A 17,557-nucleotide genomic window follows, 5' to 3' on the forward strand; every position below is an offset into this window, starting at 1 on the left:
TAGGGAGCGGTGGGCATGACGAGGAGCATGACGAGCGGCATGACGAGTAGCGCGGCCACACTATGCCTCTGCCTACTTCCCTCGCTACTTCCCACGCCGCTCGTCGAGTGTGTGGCAGAGGTAATAGAATAGACTGAGCAAAACCGGAATGTCCAGCAACATACTGCAATAATGATATGTACCTACGTTAGCTATGCAAGGCTGGCCATAATAACACTGCAATTTTATGGCACATCCACTACTTACCGCACTGAGAAAAAATACAACCAGTTTTCATGTTCGTTCAACAAGTTTTTTGGTTAAAATAGCGCCTACGTGCTCTTTGGTTCAAACAACAAGCTACTTGTCATTTGAATCGGCAATATATTTGAATCAACAAGTCGATTTTATAAAAACAACCTGACACATATTGTTTTAAACATACGTTTGGCTGATTCAAACGGATAAACCGCAACAAGTCGAACTTGTTAAATAAATTCACAATGAAAATTTCTCTCAGTGTACGTTAGCTACGCAAGGCTGGCCATAATAACACTGCAATTTTATGGCACATCCACTACTTACCGGTTATTTCTATTTTATACCGTATAAGCAGCTATTCACAACCTTTTCTATGAAGAGCTGTTTTGTTTTTGTATTCAAAGTACTAAAATTAGGTTTAGTTTCGTTAGCTAATGCTAAAATCATCCTGGTTTTACTTACAACACTAAAGTGAAGGACATTATAAACGATGAGTAGGGAGTGAGTAGGTATTTTCGTAGAAAATTGACATTAACTAACTTGTTAGAGAAACTAGGTATTCGATGAATGGTTCGTAACAATCGCGGCAGCTGTATCATTTAGAAAATGATGCTCTATTCGATACAGTGCTAGAGGTCTTTGATTTATTTCCCGTAAAGTAAATTGGAAGAAGTAAAAAGGTCACCAAAAGCTCGGAAAAACTCATTAGTACGAAAAAAATCGAAATAATTTCATTAGTACAAGTCAAGATTACACGATTTGATCGCCTCCGGATAGAAAGTCGGACGGTAAATCCTCTCGACAACCATAATTTTATAAAAGACTAGCTTTTGCCCGCGGCTTCACTCGTGTTAAATTCGGAAAATTGCGGAATGCTCCATACAATCTTCCACCCCCCATTTTAGGAAAGTGGCGGTTTAGAAAGAGACAAGAAGTAGCCTATGTCACTCTCCGTCCCTTCAACTACCTCCACTTAAAAAATCACGTCAATGCGTCGCTCCGTTTTGCCGTGAAAGACGGACAAACAAACAGACACACGCACACTTTCCCATTTATAATATTACTAGCTGTTGCCCGCGGCTTCGCTCGCGTTAGAAAGAGACAAAAAGTAGCCCATGTCACTCTCCATCCCTTCAACTATCTCCACTTAAAAAATCACGTCAATTCGTCGCTCCGTTTTTCCGTGAAAGACGAACAAACAAACAGACACACACACTTTCCCATTTATAATATTGGGTTGGTAAGCAAGTAATGAGCGAATCATAACCAATATTGTAATTTTTATTTAATTTATTATTTTAATCATTTATCAAAAATATAACGGCCTTCGTTATCTACTACTTGTCTCCATCGTTCTGGTAAAGAATGAATAGCATCGGCGAAGAAGTTCTTAGGTTTAGATTCAAAAAACTCAGCTATGTACTGTCGTAGATGGGCTTGATCATCGAACTTTTTTTCATTCAAGGCATTGCTTAGCGATCTGAACAATGCGTAATTCGTAGGTGCCAAGTCTGGAGAGTACGGTGGATGAGGTATCACTTTCCAACCTAGCTCCAATAGCTTTAGCCGAGTCACTTTTGCAATGTGTGGGCGAGCATTGTCGTGTAAGAAAAAAACTTTAGCATGCTGTGGACGATTCTGACAGATTTTTTGGTTTAAATTTTCAAGCTGATTACAGTATACTAATGCGGTAACAGTCATTCCACTTGGTAGGAGTTCCCAGTGAATAATACCATGAATATCCCACCAAACGGACAGCATAACTTTTTTCGGGTGAGGCTCTGTTTTTGGTGCCTCTATTCCTTTTTCGTTTGGAGCTAGCCACTGACGTTTGCGTGTGTGATTTATATATAAGACCCATTTTTCATCTCCAGTGATAAGATGGTCCAACCAGTTGAATGTGAGGCGAAAAGACAGAAGTTGTATGCAGATATCGGCACGGCGATTTAGTTGATCTCTATCAAGTTCATGCGGTATCCAAACACTGTATTTGTAGTTTTTTCCCAACTCGTGTAAATGTGTTTCTATGGTGACATGAGAGCAGCCTAACTCGGTAACTCGTTAGCCTCGGATCTCCTTCAATTAAGGTTTTTAATTTGGCTACATCAATCTTCACCGGTCGACCAGACTTAGGTTGATCTGATAATGAAAAGTCGCCACTACGAAACCGCTGGAACCATCGTTTCGCAGTGGCCTCAGACACAACTTCAGGAGCAACACGCTGACATATATTACGCACTGCTTCGGCGGCTGAATGGCCAGACTGAAATTCATATAGTAAGCAATGCCTTACATGCACTTTTAATTCGTCCATTTTCTTCCTTATATTAGCTCGGCGACAGCTAGTGAATGACTGACGAGAAACTGTGCGACTCGCCCTTTATATACTTTCGACCATAGAAGATTCTAGAACTCTCTCAAAAATTTTATGTGGAATTCAATCGATCGCTCATTACTTTCTTACCAACCCAATATTAGTATGGATTTATTGATTGGAAGTTTCTAACATGGTGACAAGTAGTATATCGTGAATATCGTGTTCGTCTAGTCGTAACTGGAGCAAAAATACCTTACTTATTTGGTATCAATGTTAGAACCTTGATTTCAAGATTTCACCGTAGCTATTCGTTTGGAGGGAAACGGAGTTGTACCGTCAAACAGATACTGATATAAGGTCATACTTGCAGAGTGCCCTTCCCTAATGCGTACCCGTAACATGAGTCTGGGCAGCTACTACTAGTGGATGATTTGAGGTATCTCGAGTTCAAAAAGATACTACAAGTCATTGAATTTGTACTTGACCGAGAGCTGTTGTAGGTAGGAGGGCCATTTTTTTTCAAAGTTGTCCACCCCACATTTTTTGTAACATCAGAATACATTTTCAAACCTTCCATTCCGTTACCGCCATACAAAATGTATGAAAAAATGGTAACAGAATGGAAAAAAGACCTTGGGACACTTTTTTCTCTTATTAGGATTGAAAGAGCTCGCGATTCTGAGTGGAAACCACATAAAAATTTCCAAATGCAAAAAAAAGTGGGGTCGACAACTTTGAAAAGAATAGCCCAGGAATGGTCGCAGTGATATATAGGCGCTACGAAGCCTTACATAGTCCCTAAGAAAGAAGAAGAAAGATGAAAGTTATACTAGTATCAGACCAAGCTGAGTTAACAGCGATTTAGAGACCAAAGATTATGCAAGGATTATTTTAAACGTCAAACGAAAAGACTATCTGTTAAGCATGGTCTCTTACTTTAAGTTTGTATAAACATATAACTATATACTCTTTTGGTTATACTACGGTTTACTCTAGTAATATAAACCTGACATACTACAAGATACTATTCTATCCTACAAAATGATCACTGAACATATTTTAATTAAAATGAATAATAAAAAATATGAATGATGATTGTTGAGATTTTTTTTCTAAAACGCCTCTTAGATAAAAGTCAGCGAAAAACTTTTGAAAAACTGGCAAGCGATTTAGTATCGTGCCTACATCCCTACTTGTAGGTATACATTTACATTGTATAGACTTTTTTCGCGCTAAGCTAAGGCTCAGAGACTGGTGTAGATAGATATGTTACTCGATTGAATAGGATGAGTCAGTGACAATGTGTTTGATTTTATAATTTTAGGACGGAAGAATATTTTGTAAACTACACACTACATAATTAAGCATCGAAATATCTGTCTAAAATTTTGTTACTTTCCGCCCACGGTGTACACTAAACCCTGATGCGCTTTTCTAAGATTAAATACGCTATAGTAAATGTATGGAGAACTTGATCTTAGAAACCGGACAGGCTATAACCCTATGACAACTGGCAACCTACGTCTATATTCCATGAGCTCATACCGTATCGAGAGTTAGGCCGTGAAACAAATCCTTGCAGCGCTTTATGCATATTGTCTTCAAGAGTGCTCTTAGAATACGTTTGGACCGACGCACCTGCCGAGATGCATAGAGTTAATGTAATATTATAAATTATCTACAGCCAAGATTTAAACCTCTTTAGGATTTTCGAAAACTAATCAGGATTTTCTCTCCTTTGTTAGGATTGCGATGGGGACATAATTTTTAGAAACCATTAGAAACTAGCTAAACTTGAAATTGAGCTGACTAAAGGGCCAAATGCTGCAGGCTACTTGCAGTCATCAAACGTTATGGTTGCCTACGAGTTAAAGACCTGGTGATCGGGAAAAGTAACTTTCCAAAACATGGCAGGATTTTCACAGTGATGGGCTTTCCGGACGCAGGTATCTAACGATATCCCATTTTTACAAATATAGGTACAGTCAACCAATTTGGATCCTAGGCCACTCTAGAACTCTATCTTATTGACACCGGGCTGTATTTGTCAAAGAAGTCACTTCGATGTTTACTGTAAAAATGACTGTATGTCAACATCACGTATAGGAGGAAGAGGAACGAACGAAAGGAACTGCATATAGCCTAATTTCTTCCTCCGTTCTATTACTAAGTTTTCTCTAGGGGGAGAGTGATTGACCTGCACTTAGTGTTTGGTCTGGTTCTGCGTGTTTTTAAACACCCAGTTCATTACCCCAGGTATGATGTAACGTTTACATATCAAGACTGAATAGAATATACTCCCACTAACGATCACAATTAGAGCCTACGATAATAAACACCTACCTATCTTATCTATTTTCACACCGTGGGTGGGCTTATAGTTTCCCTTCGATGCTTTCCACGCTTATATTGTATAGGTGTTTCATTCGCAATAACGCAATTTTTTTAAGTCTTTTAACTACTTAGAATGTTCTATCGAGCGTGCTCGTTTTGCAGACAGGTACTTTATCGGACTATGGCGATTAAAGGGTTAAAGGCATTACAACACGAACCAAGCTACGTGTGTCCTCGTGAGAATAGAATATATATCTATAGAATAACCAATAAAACTGAGCGAAAGTTTCTAACTTGATGACGTTATCTAAGTGTTTTAATGTGATTTCTAACAAGAATCGTTCATGAGCGAGACTGACCTAGCTGTACGGCATACGAAATACATACGAGAGATCTTGAAATCAAAGCAAGAAATTTGAAAGTACCTAATGTTTGTAATGTTGTTCAATATTTAGGTACTAAGTCATCCGATATATGTAATAATTAGATATGTTATTTAAAAGCCTATCAGCACGGTAATTTGTTAACCTGCGACCAATCGATATCGAACTGAGATTGGAACCTATTGCCAATACGTATATTAGACGACCGGTCTGGCCTAGCGGGTAGTGACCCTGCCTGCTAAACCGCGGTCCCGGGTTCGAATCCCGGTAAGGGTATTTATTTGTGTGATAAGCACAGATATTTGTTCCTGAATCATGGATGTTTTCTGTGTATATAAGTAAGTATATGTATATTAAATATATCGTTGTCTGATTACCTACAACACAAGCCTTCATGAGCTTACTGTGGGACTCAGTAAATCTGTGTAAGAATGTCCTATAATATTTATTTATTTATTATTTTACTTGTTTTAGTTAAGTAACATTTAGTATTTAAAATATGCATTGTACTTAGCATGTAAGGTTAATTTTATGTTTTTGAGGCAATAAATAAATTCTTATTATTATTCTTATATATTTTGTGTAAACAAGCTGTGTTCACTTTGAAAATTCGCGTTGGTACGGGAGAATGGTAGACCATTTCATGGAATGCTCCAATTATGGTTTTAAAAATGCGATTTATTAAAGGTTAAATTTATTTTACGCATTATATTAGTACTAGGGTCTCTGCTCGAGACTCTCGAACTCGAGAATTCTCGAATTTCGACTTCATTCGAGACGAGAAAAAATGACAGGTACTCGAGACTCTCGAGTTCCGAATGTTAAGTACGAACTGAAGCGAAATGCAACATTTTACCTTCTGCCCGGTCTCATCGCAAGGCGGTGGGGAGACTAGTATCTATAGTCTATGAATCTATTATTCGCAGAGAGAATATAAACGACATACCTACTACATTACCATGCATACTGATTCAGGTTTTGCGTCCTAGCGTAAGACAACTCGACAAACATTCCAACCAGTAGGTAACTATAATTTATCAACGACTTATTTAACATACTAACGTAAACAGGTTTTAGTGAAAGCATAGCTAAATACGAAAAATATTTATATTATTGGCATTATAACATGTCATAATTAATTAGTATCAGACATGATAAAACAAAAAATATAAAGTCCTATGTAACAATATAGACTTTATATCGATAAACATAAAGTTAAAAAAACGTCCCGATTGGTAGTTGGTAGTCAGTGGAGCATTACACAGCATGATGAAAAGTGAAACAAGAAACAGTAGGCCTATTTCATACAAATACTATCTAATATTGATAATAAATAAATCCATACTAATATTATAAATGGGAAAGTGTGTGTGTCTGTTTGTTTGTCCGTCTTTCACGGCAAAACGGAGCGACGAAATGACGTGATTTTTTAGGTGGAGACAGTTGAAGGGATGGAAAATGACATAGGCTACATTTTGTCTCTTTCTAACGCGAGCGAAGTCGCGGGCAAAAGCTAGTACTGTTATAAAATGAAATGGAAAAAACATTAGCATAAAATAGCATTCAATGACTTGACATGATACTAATGGTTTATACACAGTGTAACATGAGGCACTTGATAGGTTTTAAACACGCATTCCTGACGTCAAATGGAATAAATATAAGAGGCACATACCATGGCATTTTAGCAGAAATGGATATGTCATATCAATTGCTACTTTAAAAAACGAAGAAATATTTTACACGAATATTATCGCAAAAAGGCGAAGAGATGCTAAACATATTTTTTTACAATAAATGTCAATGCCTATCCTTGATAAAAAAAAAGTGTCCCTATTTTTTCCTGACATTGTAAAACATAATAGGAGGATAATAATTATGTTGATAATGATCAATAATGTAAATACATTTCTGTTAATTATGAATATTTATATTGTGTTGTGGCACTTTGATAATTTTTTCAATCACTGTGTTTGACTTCATGGTACCTAGTATTTTTTTAAACAATTTAATAAACATCTTTACAGTTACAAGCATGATGATCATGGGTAACTAAAAATTGCTGGTGGATGTCAATAAACTCAAAACAAATAGTTAATCAGGATCTATATCCCGGTCAAATATAAGGTATAATAAATTTTGATGTTTGGTCGAATAGACCTTCTGTGTTTGGTCGAGTAGACCTTCTGTATCTATTTGTATTTTGTGGTCAAAGTGGCAATGCCGGTATGAACATTGTTGAATAATCGATGTGATCTATTTACTATGAAGGTTGACTTTTTGTTATACAACATTGACTGTAAATAGTATAATATTGTTTGCTGCAAGTCTCATAATGGTTTGTTGTTGTTGCAAGAAGCATTATGAATTTAAGTTTTAAAACGGGATGATTATTTATTTTAGTCATTGGCAATTTTTATTTATTATTTATTAAAATTTATAATGTCATTAAAACTGCAAGAAACAAGCCTATTTATAATATTAAAAAGGAAAAGGTCTGTCAATTTAAAGGTCTGCAAATCTACTGATATTTTTACATATAATTTGGACCATAGACGGGTATTATTTATGCAATAGTGATTGTTCCTATTAAATGCAAATGTATGAAGGATACTAAATTTCTATTGTCACTATAATTAGGCAAGACATAAATAAAATAATGCCTAATACCTACTCTCATGATAGAAGCATATTTTTTAAAAACAATCTCATGTCCAATTGAAGCATAAACATATGAACGCGCGATTACATGGATTAAACAAATGAACGCACTTAAAACTGAAATGATAGACTTACCAGTTTCTCTTCATTGAAGTCATTGCGCCTCTTATTGCCATGCTGGTCACTGGTCCCGGAGCGCTCAGATTGCGTGTCACTCTCCGGACCACTGGTGTCGTCTGAACTACTGCTTTCCTCCTCGCTTGATGTTTCTTCTGTCACTTCAATCCCGGTCGGGTCCGATATCAGCAGAGCTGTTAAACCATTTTCTAATCTTATTGTCCTGAAACAAAATCTGATTAGAAGTAGCTAACCTATTTGTAAATAAATATGACAACAATGATTATAATTTATTTAGTTGTTATGGATACTGCCAAAATTACTTTACTATGAATATTGTCCGGAATATAAAGATATACCGATGTTACTATATGTACATAGTCAATTTTGTAAGTAGACGAAGTGGCTAACCTATTTGAAAAAAAAAAAACCGGCCAAGTGCGAGTCGGACTCGCCCACCGAGGGTTCCGTACAAACTTTCTTTCAAACTACCTAGTAAAAATAATCTCATATTTTCATATAACTCTAATGACTTGACTAGAAGACAAAAGTATAGGCACTAATGAGTATTATTGTGTATAGCGCCATCTCCCGGTCAATTTGCTAACTAATTTGCGCGACCTGGTTTTTCAGGGATAATTTTTTATAATGTTAACCGATTTAAACAGTTTTTACTTTATTGGACAGAAGATGGTTTATGTAACATCTCGTATTAATTTGAAGTACGATATACATCCGCAAGGGTGGGTAAATTGAAAGTAAAAATCTGAAAAGTTTTTTGTGAATTAAAAAAAAAGTATTCAAAATACAAACACGATTATATTTTTCCTGTAATATTTAGCATAAAACCAATGTTTACTAAAATTTTCATAATTTTTCGTTGGTAAACTTCGGAGATAAGGGGGGGGAATGGTATTTTTTTTACATTTTCCTTCAAAATTCTTTTTTTTTCCACAACAAAAAAATTATAAAATATAGCTTATTTACGTTCAATTTGAGCTCTTTCCAACGATACCCCACTTGACCTAGTAACTTGAAATTTACAGTTTGCCCCCCTTTCATTTTGGCCATTTTCTACAATTAAAATTAATATATTTAAAAAAATTATACTTTCTATTTGTAGAGGTTTACAATGTTTATAACTATTCCAAATTTCAAGTTGATAGCATTAGTAGTTCTCGAGATATTTAGGAATGTGACAGACGGACAGAGTCGCACCATAAGGGTTCCTGTTGTACCTTTTTGGTACGGAACCCTAAAAAGAATTACTAATAATTTATTTAACTATAGATACTAAACATTACTTGATATACTAAATATTGTGTGTGTAAATATAAGAATTTAAAGAATGACCATCTACAAAAACAATTATTACCTATGGCCTATTTCTTACACTTCCTTTCAGCACAAATCATGGGGAAACTAATTCTATAAACCTTGAAAAATAAATCATCGAACGTCTCCAAAACACTTATTAATGATCAAATTGCATCAATGTTATTTTTATTACCTGTTTAATAAATAAAATAAGAAAAACTTACTTGTAAAGCTTTTTATCAGCCTCGGATTTTATAGGTTCTGGGAGAACCTCAACTTTCTCAGTTCTAAACATGTTTATAGTAGGCCTAGGAGGCTTTTGGATCACTTTCACTTCGGGCTTAAATTTCGGGGCTCTATGAAAGCCACTTCTTTTGGACATGGTGAATACGCAGTGTTTTGCTCGTGAATAATCAAATGATTTTTGAATAAAGATGGACAGAAATTTTGACATTTATGGGCACAGCATGGCCCAATGTTGCAATGAGTGCAACTTTGATTGACACTTGATAAGATTTAAATTTAACACATGACAACACAGAATTCTAAAATATTTATTTTATCTATGTTGATCAAACTTTGATAAAATTATGAAATATTCAAATTTTATATAAGGAATAATTTTATTTTGATTGAATACTACTACTAATGTTGGGAGATACATACGTAATGATAAATCAATTTTATTGTAATCATGAGTAGTTGGCAGCAATGACTTCACATGCATTGAATGTTTGGACTTGGTTTGGACTCCATCATGTCTCCATTCCTAGATTATCTGTGGTATCATTTTCTAAAGTTGCCAGTGTACCAAATTTGCGTAAGTTATCTAGAATAGTGTAGCAATGCTGTTCTTTATCTGTAATTGGTTATTTACACGTTCACGGACTTCTAGACCAAAGGAAACAAATGACTACGCGTATACTATAGCATACGTGTCCACGAATGTGTTAAAAGGGATTGTGGATTACAGGACACTTCAAAGGCATTCTTATTTCAGGTTCCTTACTGATAGTATATCAAAACAAAATCTTAGCTTATTTTCGTAAAGTAGTGCATGAACACTTTAAGGTTCCCCACAGACAGTCTTAAAAATTCATAATCTTAAAAAAAACTTGTATGCAATCTGACAGTTTCACTGACAGATCTGAACTGTAACACTGTCTTTAAGCATTGCAATAACTTTAGAGAAATTTTAATAGAGAAGTGAAATACATTGAACTGATCAAGGTCTTATTTACTTAACCACCATTACAAGAACATTCATACGGGAAGCCTAATGGTTAACAGTTATTGTTACGAATGAACTCATGCAACTCGAGAAGTGTTACATGCGTTGCTCAACTACACTTTATTTTCTCGTAAATCTAAAAAACATACCTGGGTAACACTGAGCAACTGTTGCCTGCGCTGTCACTGTCAAAAGTTTCAGTTTGTATTTTGTAACGCTCAGTTTTATTTTAATCAACTTTGTAGGATTTTTATGGGATTTTTGTTATTAGTGTTTACTTGTTGTATGAAATGTGCTATTAAAACTCTTGCAATGAACCAATCGTATTCAGAAAGCGACGTGTCGCTGTCCCCCACACAAATATTGGAGCGACTACATTTGCTGCGTCAGCTACAGTTGTTACAACAGGACAAACTTCTTCAACAGCGGCAATTGTATCAAGAGTCGCCGCGGAACTCCAGCATTACGGAGGTCGTCAGTCAGTTCAGTGCAAGTACGAGCTTTAACACATTTCGGAGCTTGCTAAGTTCGGAATCTTCGACAGACCCGACGCCGCGACTGCACTCAAGTAAATCGCAATTGAACCAACAGGACTTAGTGGAAGGCGTCGCTGTCCTCAACCTATCCCAAGAATCGGAATTCATTATCACTTCTCCCATATCTAGCAGAAGCAAAGCTTCCAATGCATCTCAAGCACCAACAGAGTCTGGGACAAGTGCAGGTACACAGTCTTTAGCTAAGAAACAAATATCTTTAGATGATATGCCAGTGCTGACTCCTAAGAAAGACTTTGAAGCCCTAATAATTGAAAAACTTAAAAATGAATTGGATGCACCCAAACCCAAAATCTTACAAAAAGAAGGTCCCCCAAATAAAAGTAAGAAACCATTTCTAAAGAGAGGTGAAGGCTTGACGCGCTTTGGGCTGCAGAAAAACAAACCTGTCATACAGAGTACATATGCTTTGCCTTGGAAAAAGGCTTCTGATGTGAAAAAAGGACCTGAGATAGTTAAAAATACTAAATCATCAGATAATTCTAAAAGAAAAAGTGTAAATGTACAAATTGTGGTTTCTAAACCAAGACCTGAAGCTAAAAAGAAACCTGCTGATGACAAAATAGTTCAATCAAAAGAAGTATGTGATAAACAAGCCAATATTAAAACTCAAGAGTCAGTCAAGCAAGGAAATAACAAGCAATTGTCTAGTAAAGTTGATTCTAGCAATTGTGAACTGCATGGTCCAAAACCACCTTCACCGCCTAAAGAAAGAGAAATTAAATTACAATTACCTACAGGAAAACATCCAATACTGGCAAATAAGGGCAAAACCTGGGCCGCAGTCCTGACTAAAGAACAGGATGATTTCCTTCGGCAACTCAAACAAAGCGACTATTATAAAAATTTTACTTCTCCTGCAAAAAGCATTCTTTCCGACATCAGTTGCGATGAAACACTCATCAAACTAAGACAGGAGAGGGAAATGGCAGAGCAAAATATGTTTGAACTGCTTGAAAACAAAGTGGATCGTGAAAGCTTCAATTTAAACAATTCATTTATCAATAGATTTTTACAGGGCAGTAGTTTAGAATATTCAGGGGATAGTACCCCTGTAATTATGCAGAGATGTTTAGCGAGCAATCCTAAACTGATGACCTTATACCCCAACATTCCTCAGACTAGAAATGAAACTTGTCAGAGTGATGTTGACTGCAACAGCGAATACACAGAGTGTTGTAGCGATGCATGCTCTTCTGAATGTAGCTGTTCTTGTAATAACACTATAGAAGAATCCAACAACCAACATGATATTCCCAAAAGTAATAAAAATCAGGTTGTCCAGAATAATAAAACAAATAAAACAACAAAAGAGGCTGACAAACAATCACAAGTTGAACAATGTCATAATGACAAAGAAATTGACAGCATGACAGAAAATATGGCAGAAATGAATGCTAAATTAGTTGCTACAAGTGAACTCTTAAAAGATAGGCTCCATGAATTAGAGGATGAAATTGAAACATTTAGAAAAGAAAATACAAATTTAACGAAAATGAGAGAAGAAATTGATATGGAGAAACAAAAGTTCTATGAAGAAAAATCAACCTTTGAGCAAAAGTTTAATGAGGAGAAAATTTTATCAGAATATTATTTAGCTGAGGAAAAAGAGAAATTGACCAAGCAAAAGCAAATCTATGAAAGGCAAGTGAGAGAGATGAGAGGTCGGCTTAATAAAAAAGACAAAGATGAAGTTGTTAATCTGAAGAAAGAAATAAGTGATCTGAAAGAAGAAATGAGACTAAAGGATGCCAAATACACCACAGTAGCCGCAAGACTTCGTAATCAGTTAAAGATTATGGAGAAAGAAAAGAAAGATTTGCAGGAAGAAGTAGAAAAGTTAAAAAAGGAAAACCGCAGGATTCAACATAGCAACGACATTACAAGGCGAATGACTAATATGAAATATTTGGAAGAAATCAACAAGAAGTTGTCTAAGGCTAAGAGTGCTCAGGCTCAAGTAGTGCAGGATGCTGATATGAAGTATAAAACATTAGAAATGGAAAGGCAAAGTAGAAGCAGAGTGCAGGCTCCAAAGAATACACTCAGAGTCAGGGCTAAAAGTGTCCCCAATCTCAATGTGACATCTCGGTATGCAAAGTACTTTAGCCAGAGAGATGTAATGAGTCCAACTGAAAGGAATCATACTTTGAATATAGACAGGTATCCCTCTGACGATATTGATGATGATGATGGCCAATATGAAAGACAAAGTTTAGGTGACACAGAATCTCTTAGCGGAAGAGAAGCATCAGATAATGAAAATGACAATAGCTTAGAGAAAATATACATGGAGAGATTTCAAGAACATTCAAAAGATGAACCTATTGAAAAACCTAGATCAAGCTACTCAAGTTCTAATCACAGTTTTGAAAAAACAAATATCAGTCAAAAACATGATACCTTCTTCATTCACAGATCTAATTCAGGTTGTACAAGAGAATCCAAGTCTCCAAACTGTCACCTCACAGCCAACCAATTGGATCCATTTCAAATAGATCCAAGTCTCCAGTGTCTATATTAAGCCACAGATCTCACAAATCACCAGTACCTGTGATAAACCATGAGCCAGATTATTTACCCAGTTCTAGTAGATCTAATCACTCTCAAGGCAGATCTACATCACCAATGTCTACTGTTACCAACCGAACGTATAGCTGTAGCAGCCAAAGGATGCCTACAGTAATAAATAGAGAATATTTAGATAATAGAACTTTAGAACCACCAAGTAAAAGTAGTATAACAAAGACAGATCTTACCCCTACTGAAATAAGAAAGCCTGATGGTTCTAAAGAACTTAGATTCCCTAATGGCAATGTAAAACATCTGTCTGCTGATGGCAAATATTCTAAGTTTGTGTATTACAATGGGGATGTAAAGGAAAACTTCTACAATGAAGGAAGGATAAAGTATTACTATGCTGAAACAAAAACTTATCATACAACTCATCCTGATGGATTGGAAGTTTTGGAGTTTCCTGAGTAAGATTTTTTAATTTATTTGTTGATTGCACGTTGATCACTTCTGAATATTTTGATAAATGACATCTTAATTTATCCTATAATATTGAAATAACTACTTAAATATGAGCAATTCCCGAAAAGTAATGTACATTTAAATCATGTCTTTGATATTGATAAAAATTGGTAGGCTGATAGAGTCCATGATGCTGAGCAAGATGCACAAGGTTTCCAAAAATGTCCTAGGTAGTTTGTATGAAACCTTCCTTTTTTGTTACCAGATTTCTATACATTTTCGGTAACAAAAAAGGAAATTTTCATATAAACTACCTAGGAAATTTTGAAAAACCTAGTGGATCTTGCTCAGCATCATGGACTCTATCAGCCTACCAATTTTTATCAGAATCAAAGATGTGATCCAAATTAACAAATTTTTCGGGAATTGCTGAGATACCTCGGACGGTATACCTGCTCTAATCCTAATAGTCTAGCGGAGACCATATGATTACCTACGTCATCTAATACAAAAATAAACCCAGTGGCATATTCGTAAAAGAAATGCTTTTTTAAAAAATTTACTCTCTTGCCCATTCTTCTTTAAAACATAGTTAATTTGTCTATCAAAATGATGCAAATTAAACTAAATTACTAAACTATATTGTAACATTTCAGTGGCCAAGTAGAGAAGCGCTACAAAGACGGTTCCTCCGAGATCCGTCTACCAAACGGTACCGTCCGCTACTACGACCCGAAGAACCCTCACGTTCGCGAAGAATGGCGGTTCCCAGATGGCGCCACTCTCACTGCCTCTGCGTCGGGCGAACGTCGTGTGGTCTTCCCTAATGGGCAAGTCGAAGTCCACACTAAGGACCATAAGGTGACTACAAACATATATTTAGTCTGACCAAGTGTGGATCCAAAAAGGCCTCCGTCCTTGAGTCTGACGAGCCAACTTTATCGACTCGTCACATCTGCCTAATAGTTCTTTAGGTACTTGCTGTAGATCTTAGTTTTAGTTATTAGCTTAGTGTTTAATGTAGAAACTAACTAACATAGCTCTTAAATTTTTATTTTTATTTTTTGTACTAACATCTTATGGATCAATGATGGATCTGAAATAAACGAATTTTATTTATTTTATTTATTTATTTTCAGTAGAAAAATGCGTGACATAAAAGTTTGCTACATTTCTCATCTTTTCTACTGAAAAGTTGGGTGATCAAACTAGTATACATATATGACTTAGGCCAGTTGCATCAACCAAATTTGATAGACACATCATCGTCAGCAGACGTCTATGGAAATTTCCATACAATAAAATTTTGCGAATGCCTTAATGGTGACAGACGGTTTGATGCAATGCTCTATAAGGACTACAGATGATTAAGAAAATCTTAACAGTAAAAAGAAGCGCGATATTCAAATTTTCTTTGGGTAGATAAACTAGGGGCAAAGCCTATATTTTTTAAATTTGCCGCCTTAGTATCATTTATTAGAATTTCTGTTATAATTTTAACAAACATGTTACAGCGTCGCGAGTTCCCCGACGGCACAGTGAAGTTGGTATACAATGACGGCACGGCAGAAACCCGGTACGCTCTGGCCGGGTCCGCATCAAGGACAAACACGGGAACCTCATCATGGACTCCGTGCCGAGCTGATTGGGACTTAGGTAGGCCTTATAAAGTGAAAGATTGGGCGTCAGAAACTTTTCAACAGAAGTCGCCGCCGCTGCTGAGATCATTTTAAACTTTATCTACATATTTAAAGACTAGTAGATATTACTAGACTAACTCAACCAAGTCGCGCGGCGCCGCGAGTGGCCGCGCGACTAAAAAAGTTTAAAATTATTTCACACTAAACTGCTCGCCGCGTCGCTGGCATTCCGGTGTGAACCGACCCTAAGGCTTTGGTCCCACCGCGAGCTAATAAGCTATGATCTATCGGCTATAAAAACGAACAAAAGATAGCACTCCCGTGCAAATAGAAGAGACACGGCGAGAGGGGATACTCCTAGCATCAAGGGTGCACAAGGTATCCTGTAGCCACAATCTGTTTGCATCAATCACGATTGACGGACTAACGAACTCAGGGTACGTAGCCGAATGGCACAAACGCTCACGAAACGAAACGCTCGTAGATATCTATCTCTATCGCTCTTGCGTAGTGGTGTGACAGAACCACACTACTATTCACGGCGTTTAAGAAATGCCATTCGGCTACGACACCAGGAGTGAAAGTTCATGCAATAGGATATACTGAACGCTTTAGTGACAGATTGATTTAGCCATTTGGTGCAATGCAACACTCGTCAACTCTATTGAACTTTTTCACGGTAACATACATACACTCACACCTGTTTCTCAAAGGGGTAGGAAGAGATCCCGGATTTCCATTTGTTACGATCCTGACGGTAACACATAGTTCGATTATTAGGGCCACCACATCTAGCGTCTCGCGAGCGTAGTGTCGGGCCAACTGTATTATGGCAAAGCATGCTAGATGTGGGAGGGCCCTTAGGAATACCGGTGGACGTAATAATGTGCAACTTGTCAGAGACGTTGGTGTCATGAAGTAGTAAACTCATTAGGCCAAAGCACATTTTGCCTCGTGGTAATTAACTTGTATAAAATGAAGTTCAATTAATTTGAAATAGATTAGTCTCATTTCTTTTATATGTTATTTAGGCTATGACACGGAATTATACAAAATTTGGTTAAATGAGAGCTGATGCAATAATGTGTTATAATTTCTAAGATTCATCAGAATATCGTCACTACTTTAAAAAATCTCGTATCTCACGCTGTTCCTCAAAGTTGAAACGCAGTAAGTCTATAGACTTGCATAATATATGCATTCCATACATACTTACTACAATTTTCTTTTCATTGACAGACGAAGATACAAGTTTTTTAAAAAGTAGTGACGATAATATTATGTAAAGCTACTTTGAATTTGTATGATATGAATAAAATTTGATTTCACATTTAATTTGTATATAACGCTGGCGTATTAAATAATGTTTTGTTCAATAAATAAAGACGTTATCCCTTGCCAGATAAAAATGTGCCAATGTATATGTTTTGCAGATTTTAATATATATTTTATACCTAAGCCAAGATGTACAATTAAAAACGCTTGTTTATATGTCTAATTTTATTTATATAAACAATCAATACTACAATCCTAATGTTGCTTGTCTTTAAAATACCACACTACTAACTGGATTGCCTTGTCTCTAAATTCGGCGGCTGAAAGTAAAATTCGTTCAATTAAGGACCAGTTGCATCCACCACATTTGACAGACACATAATCGTCACGCAGCAGACGTCTATGGAACTTTCCATACAATAAAATTTAACGAACGTTTTAACGGTGACAGATGGTTTGATGCAACCGGCCCTAAAAAGCCATGTTTTGACGGCTGTCATATTTAAACCCAT

At 36.3% G+C, this 17,557-nt stretch overlaps 3 protein-coding genes across 3 annotated transcripts in view; 2 read left to right on the forward strand and 1 right to left on the reverse strand.

Annotated features, from left to right (window-relative positions):
• LOC125236443 (nardilysin-like) overlaps window positions 1-9,845 on the reverse strand; it is a 50,125-nt gene extending 40,280 nt beyond the window's left edge. Inside the window, 2 exon segments of the mRNA XM_048143251.1 lie at window positions 8,071-8,275; window positions 9,594-9,845. Coding sequence (XP_047999208.1) covers window positions 8,071-8,275; window positions 9,594-9,823 — 435 coding nt within the window. The 5' untranslated portion in view covers window positions 9,824-9,845.
• Window positions 9,846-10,833: 988 nt separating this feature from the next.
• On the forward strand, window positions 10,834-13,699 carry LOC125236698. Its single transcript, XM_048143615.1, has one exon. It carries the CDS (start codon window positions 10,853-10,855, stop codon window positions 13,676-13,678), a length of 2,826 nt encoding a protein of 941 aa, XP_047999572.1. The 5' UTR covers window positions 10,834-10,852; the 3' UTR covers window positions 13,679-13,699.
• Window positions 13,681-17,259, forward strand: LOC125236699 (centromere protein J-like). The gene is made up of 3 exons (XM_048143616.1): window positions 13,681-14,135; window positions 14,787-14,991; window positions 15,645-17,259. The coding sequence occupies exons 1-3, from the start codon at window positions 13,783-13,785 to the stop codon at window positions 15,861-15,863; spliced, it is 777 nt and encodes a 258-aa protein (XP_047999573.1). The 5' UTR covers window positions 13,681-13,782; the 3' UTR covers window positions 15,864-17,259.
• Window positions 17,260-17,557: the final 298 nt, after the last annotated feature.

The sequence above is a fragment of the Leguminivora glycinivorella genome, chromosome 19, assembly GCF_023078275.1.
Source record: "Leguminivora glycinivorella isolate SPB_JAAS2020 chromosome 19, LegGlyc_1.1, whole genome shotgun sequence".
Taxonomy (NCBI): domain Eukaryota; kingdom Metazoa; phylum Arthropoda; class Insecta; order Lepidoptera; family Tortricidae; genus Leguminivora; species Leguminivora glycinivorella.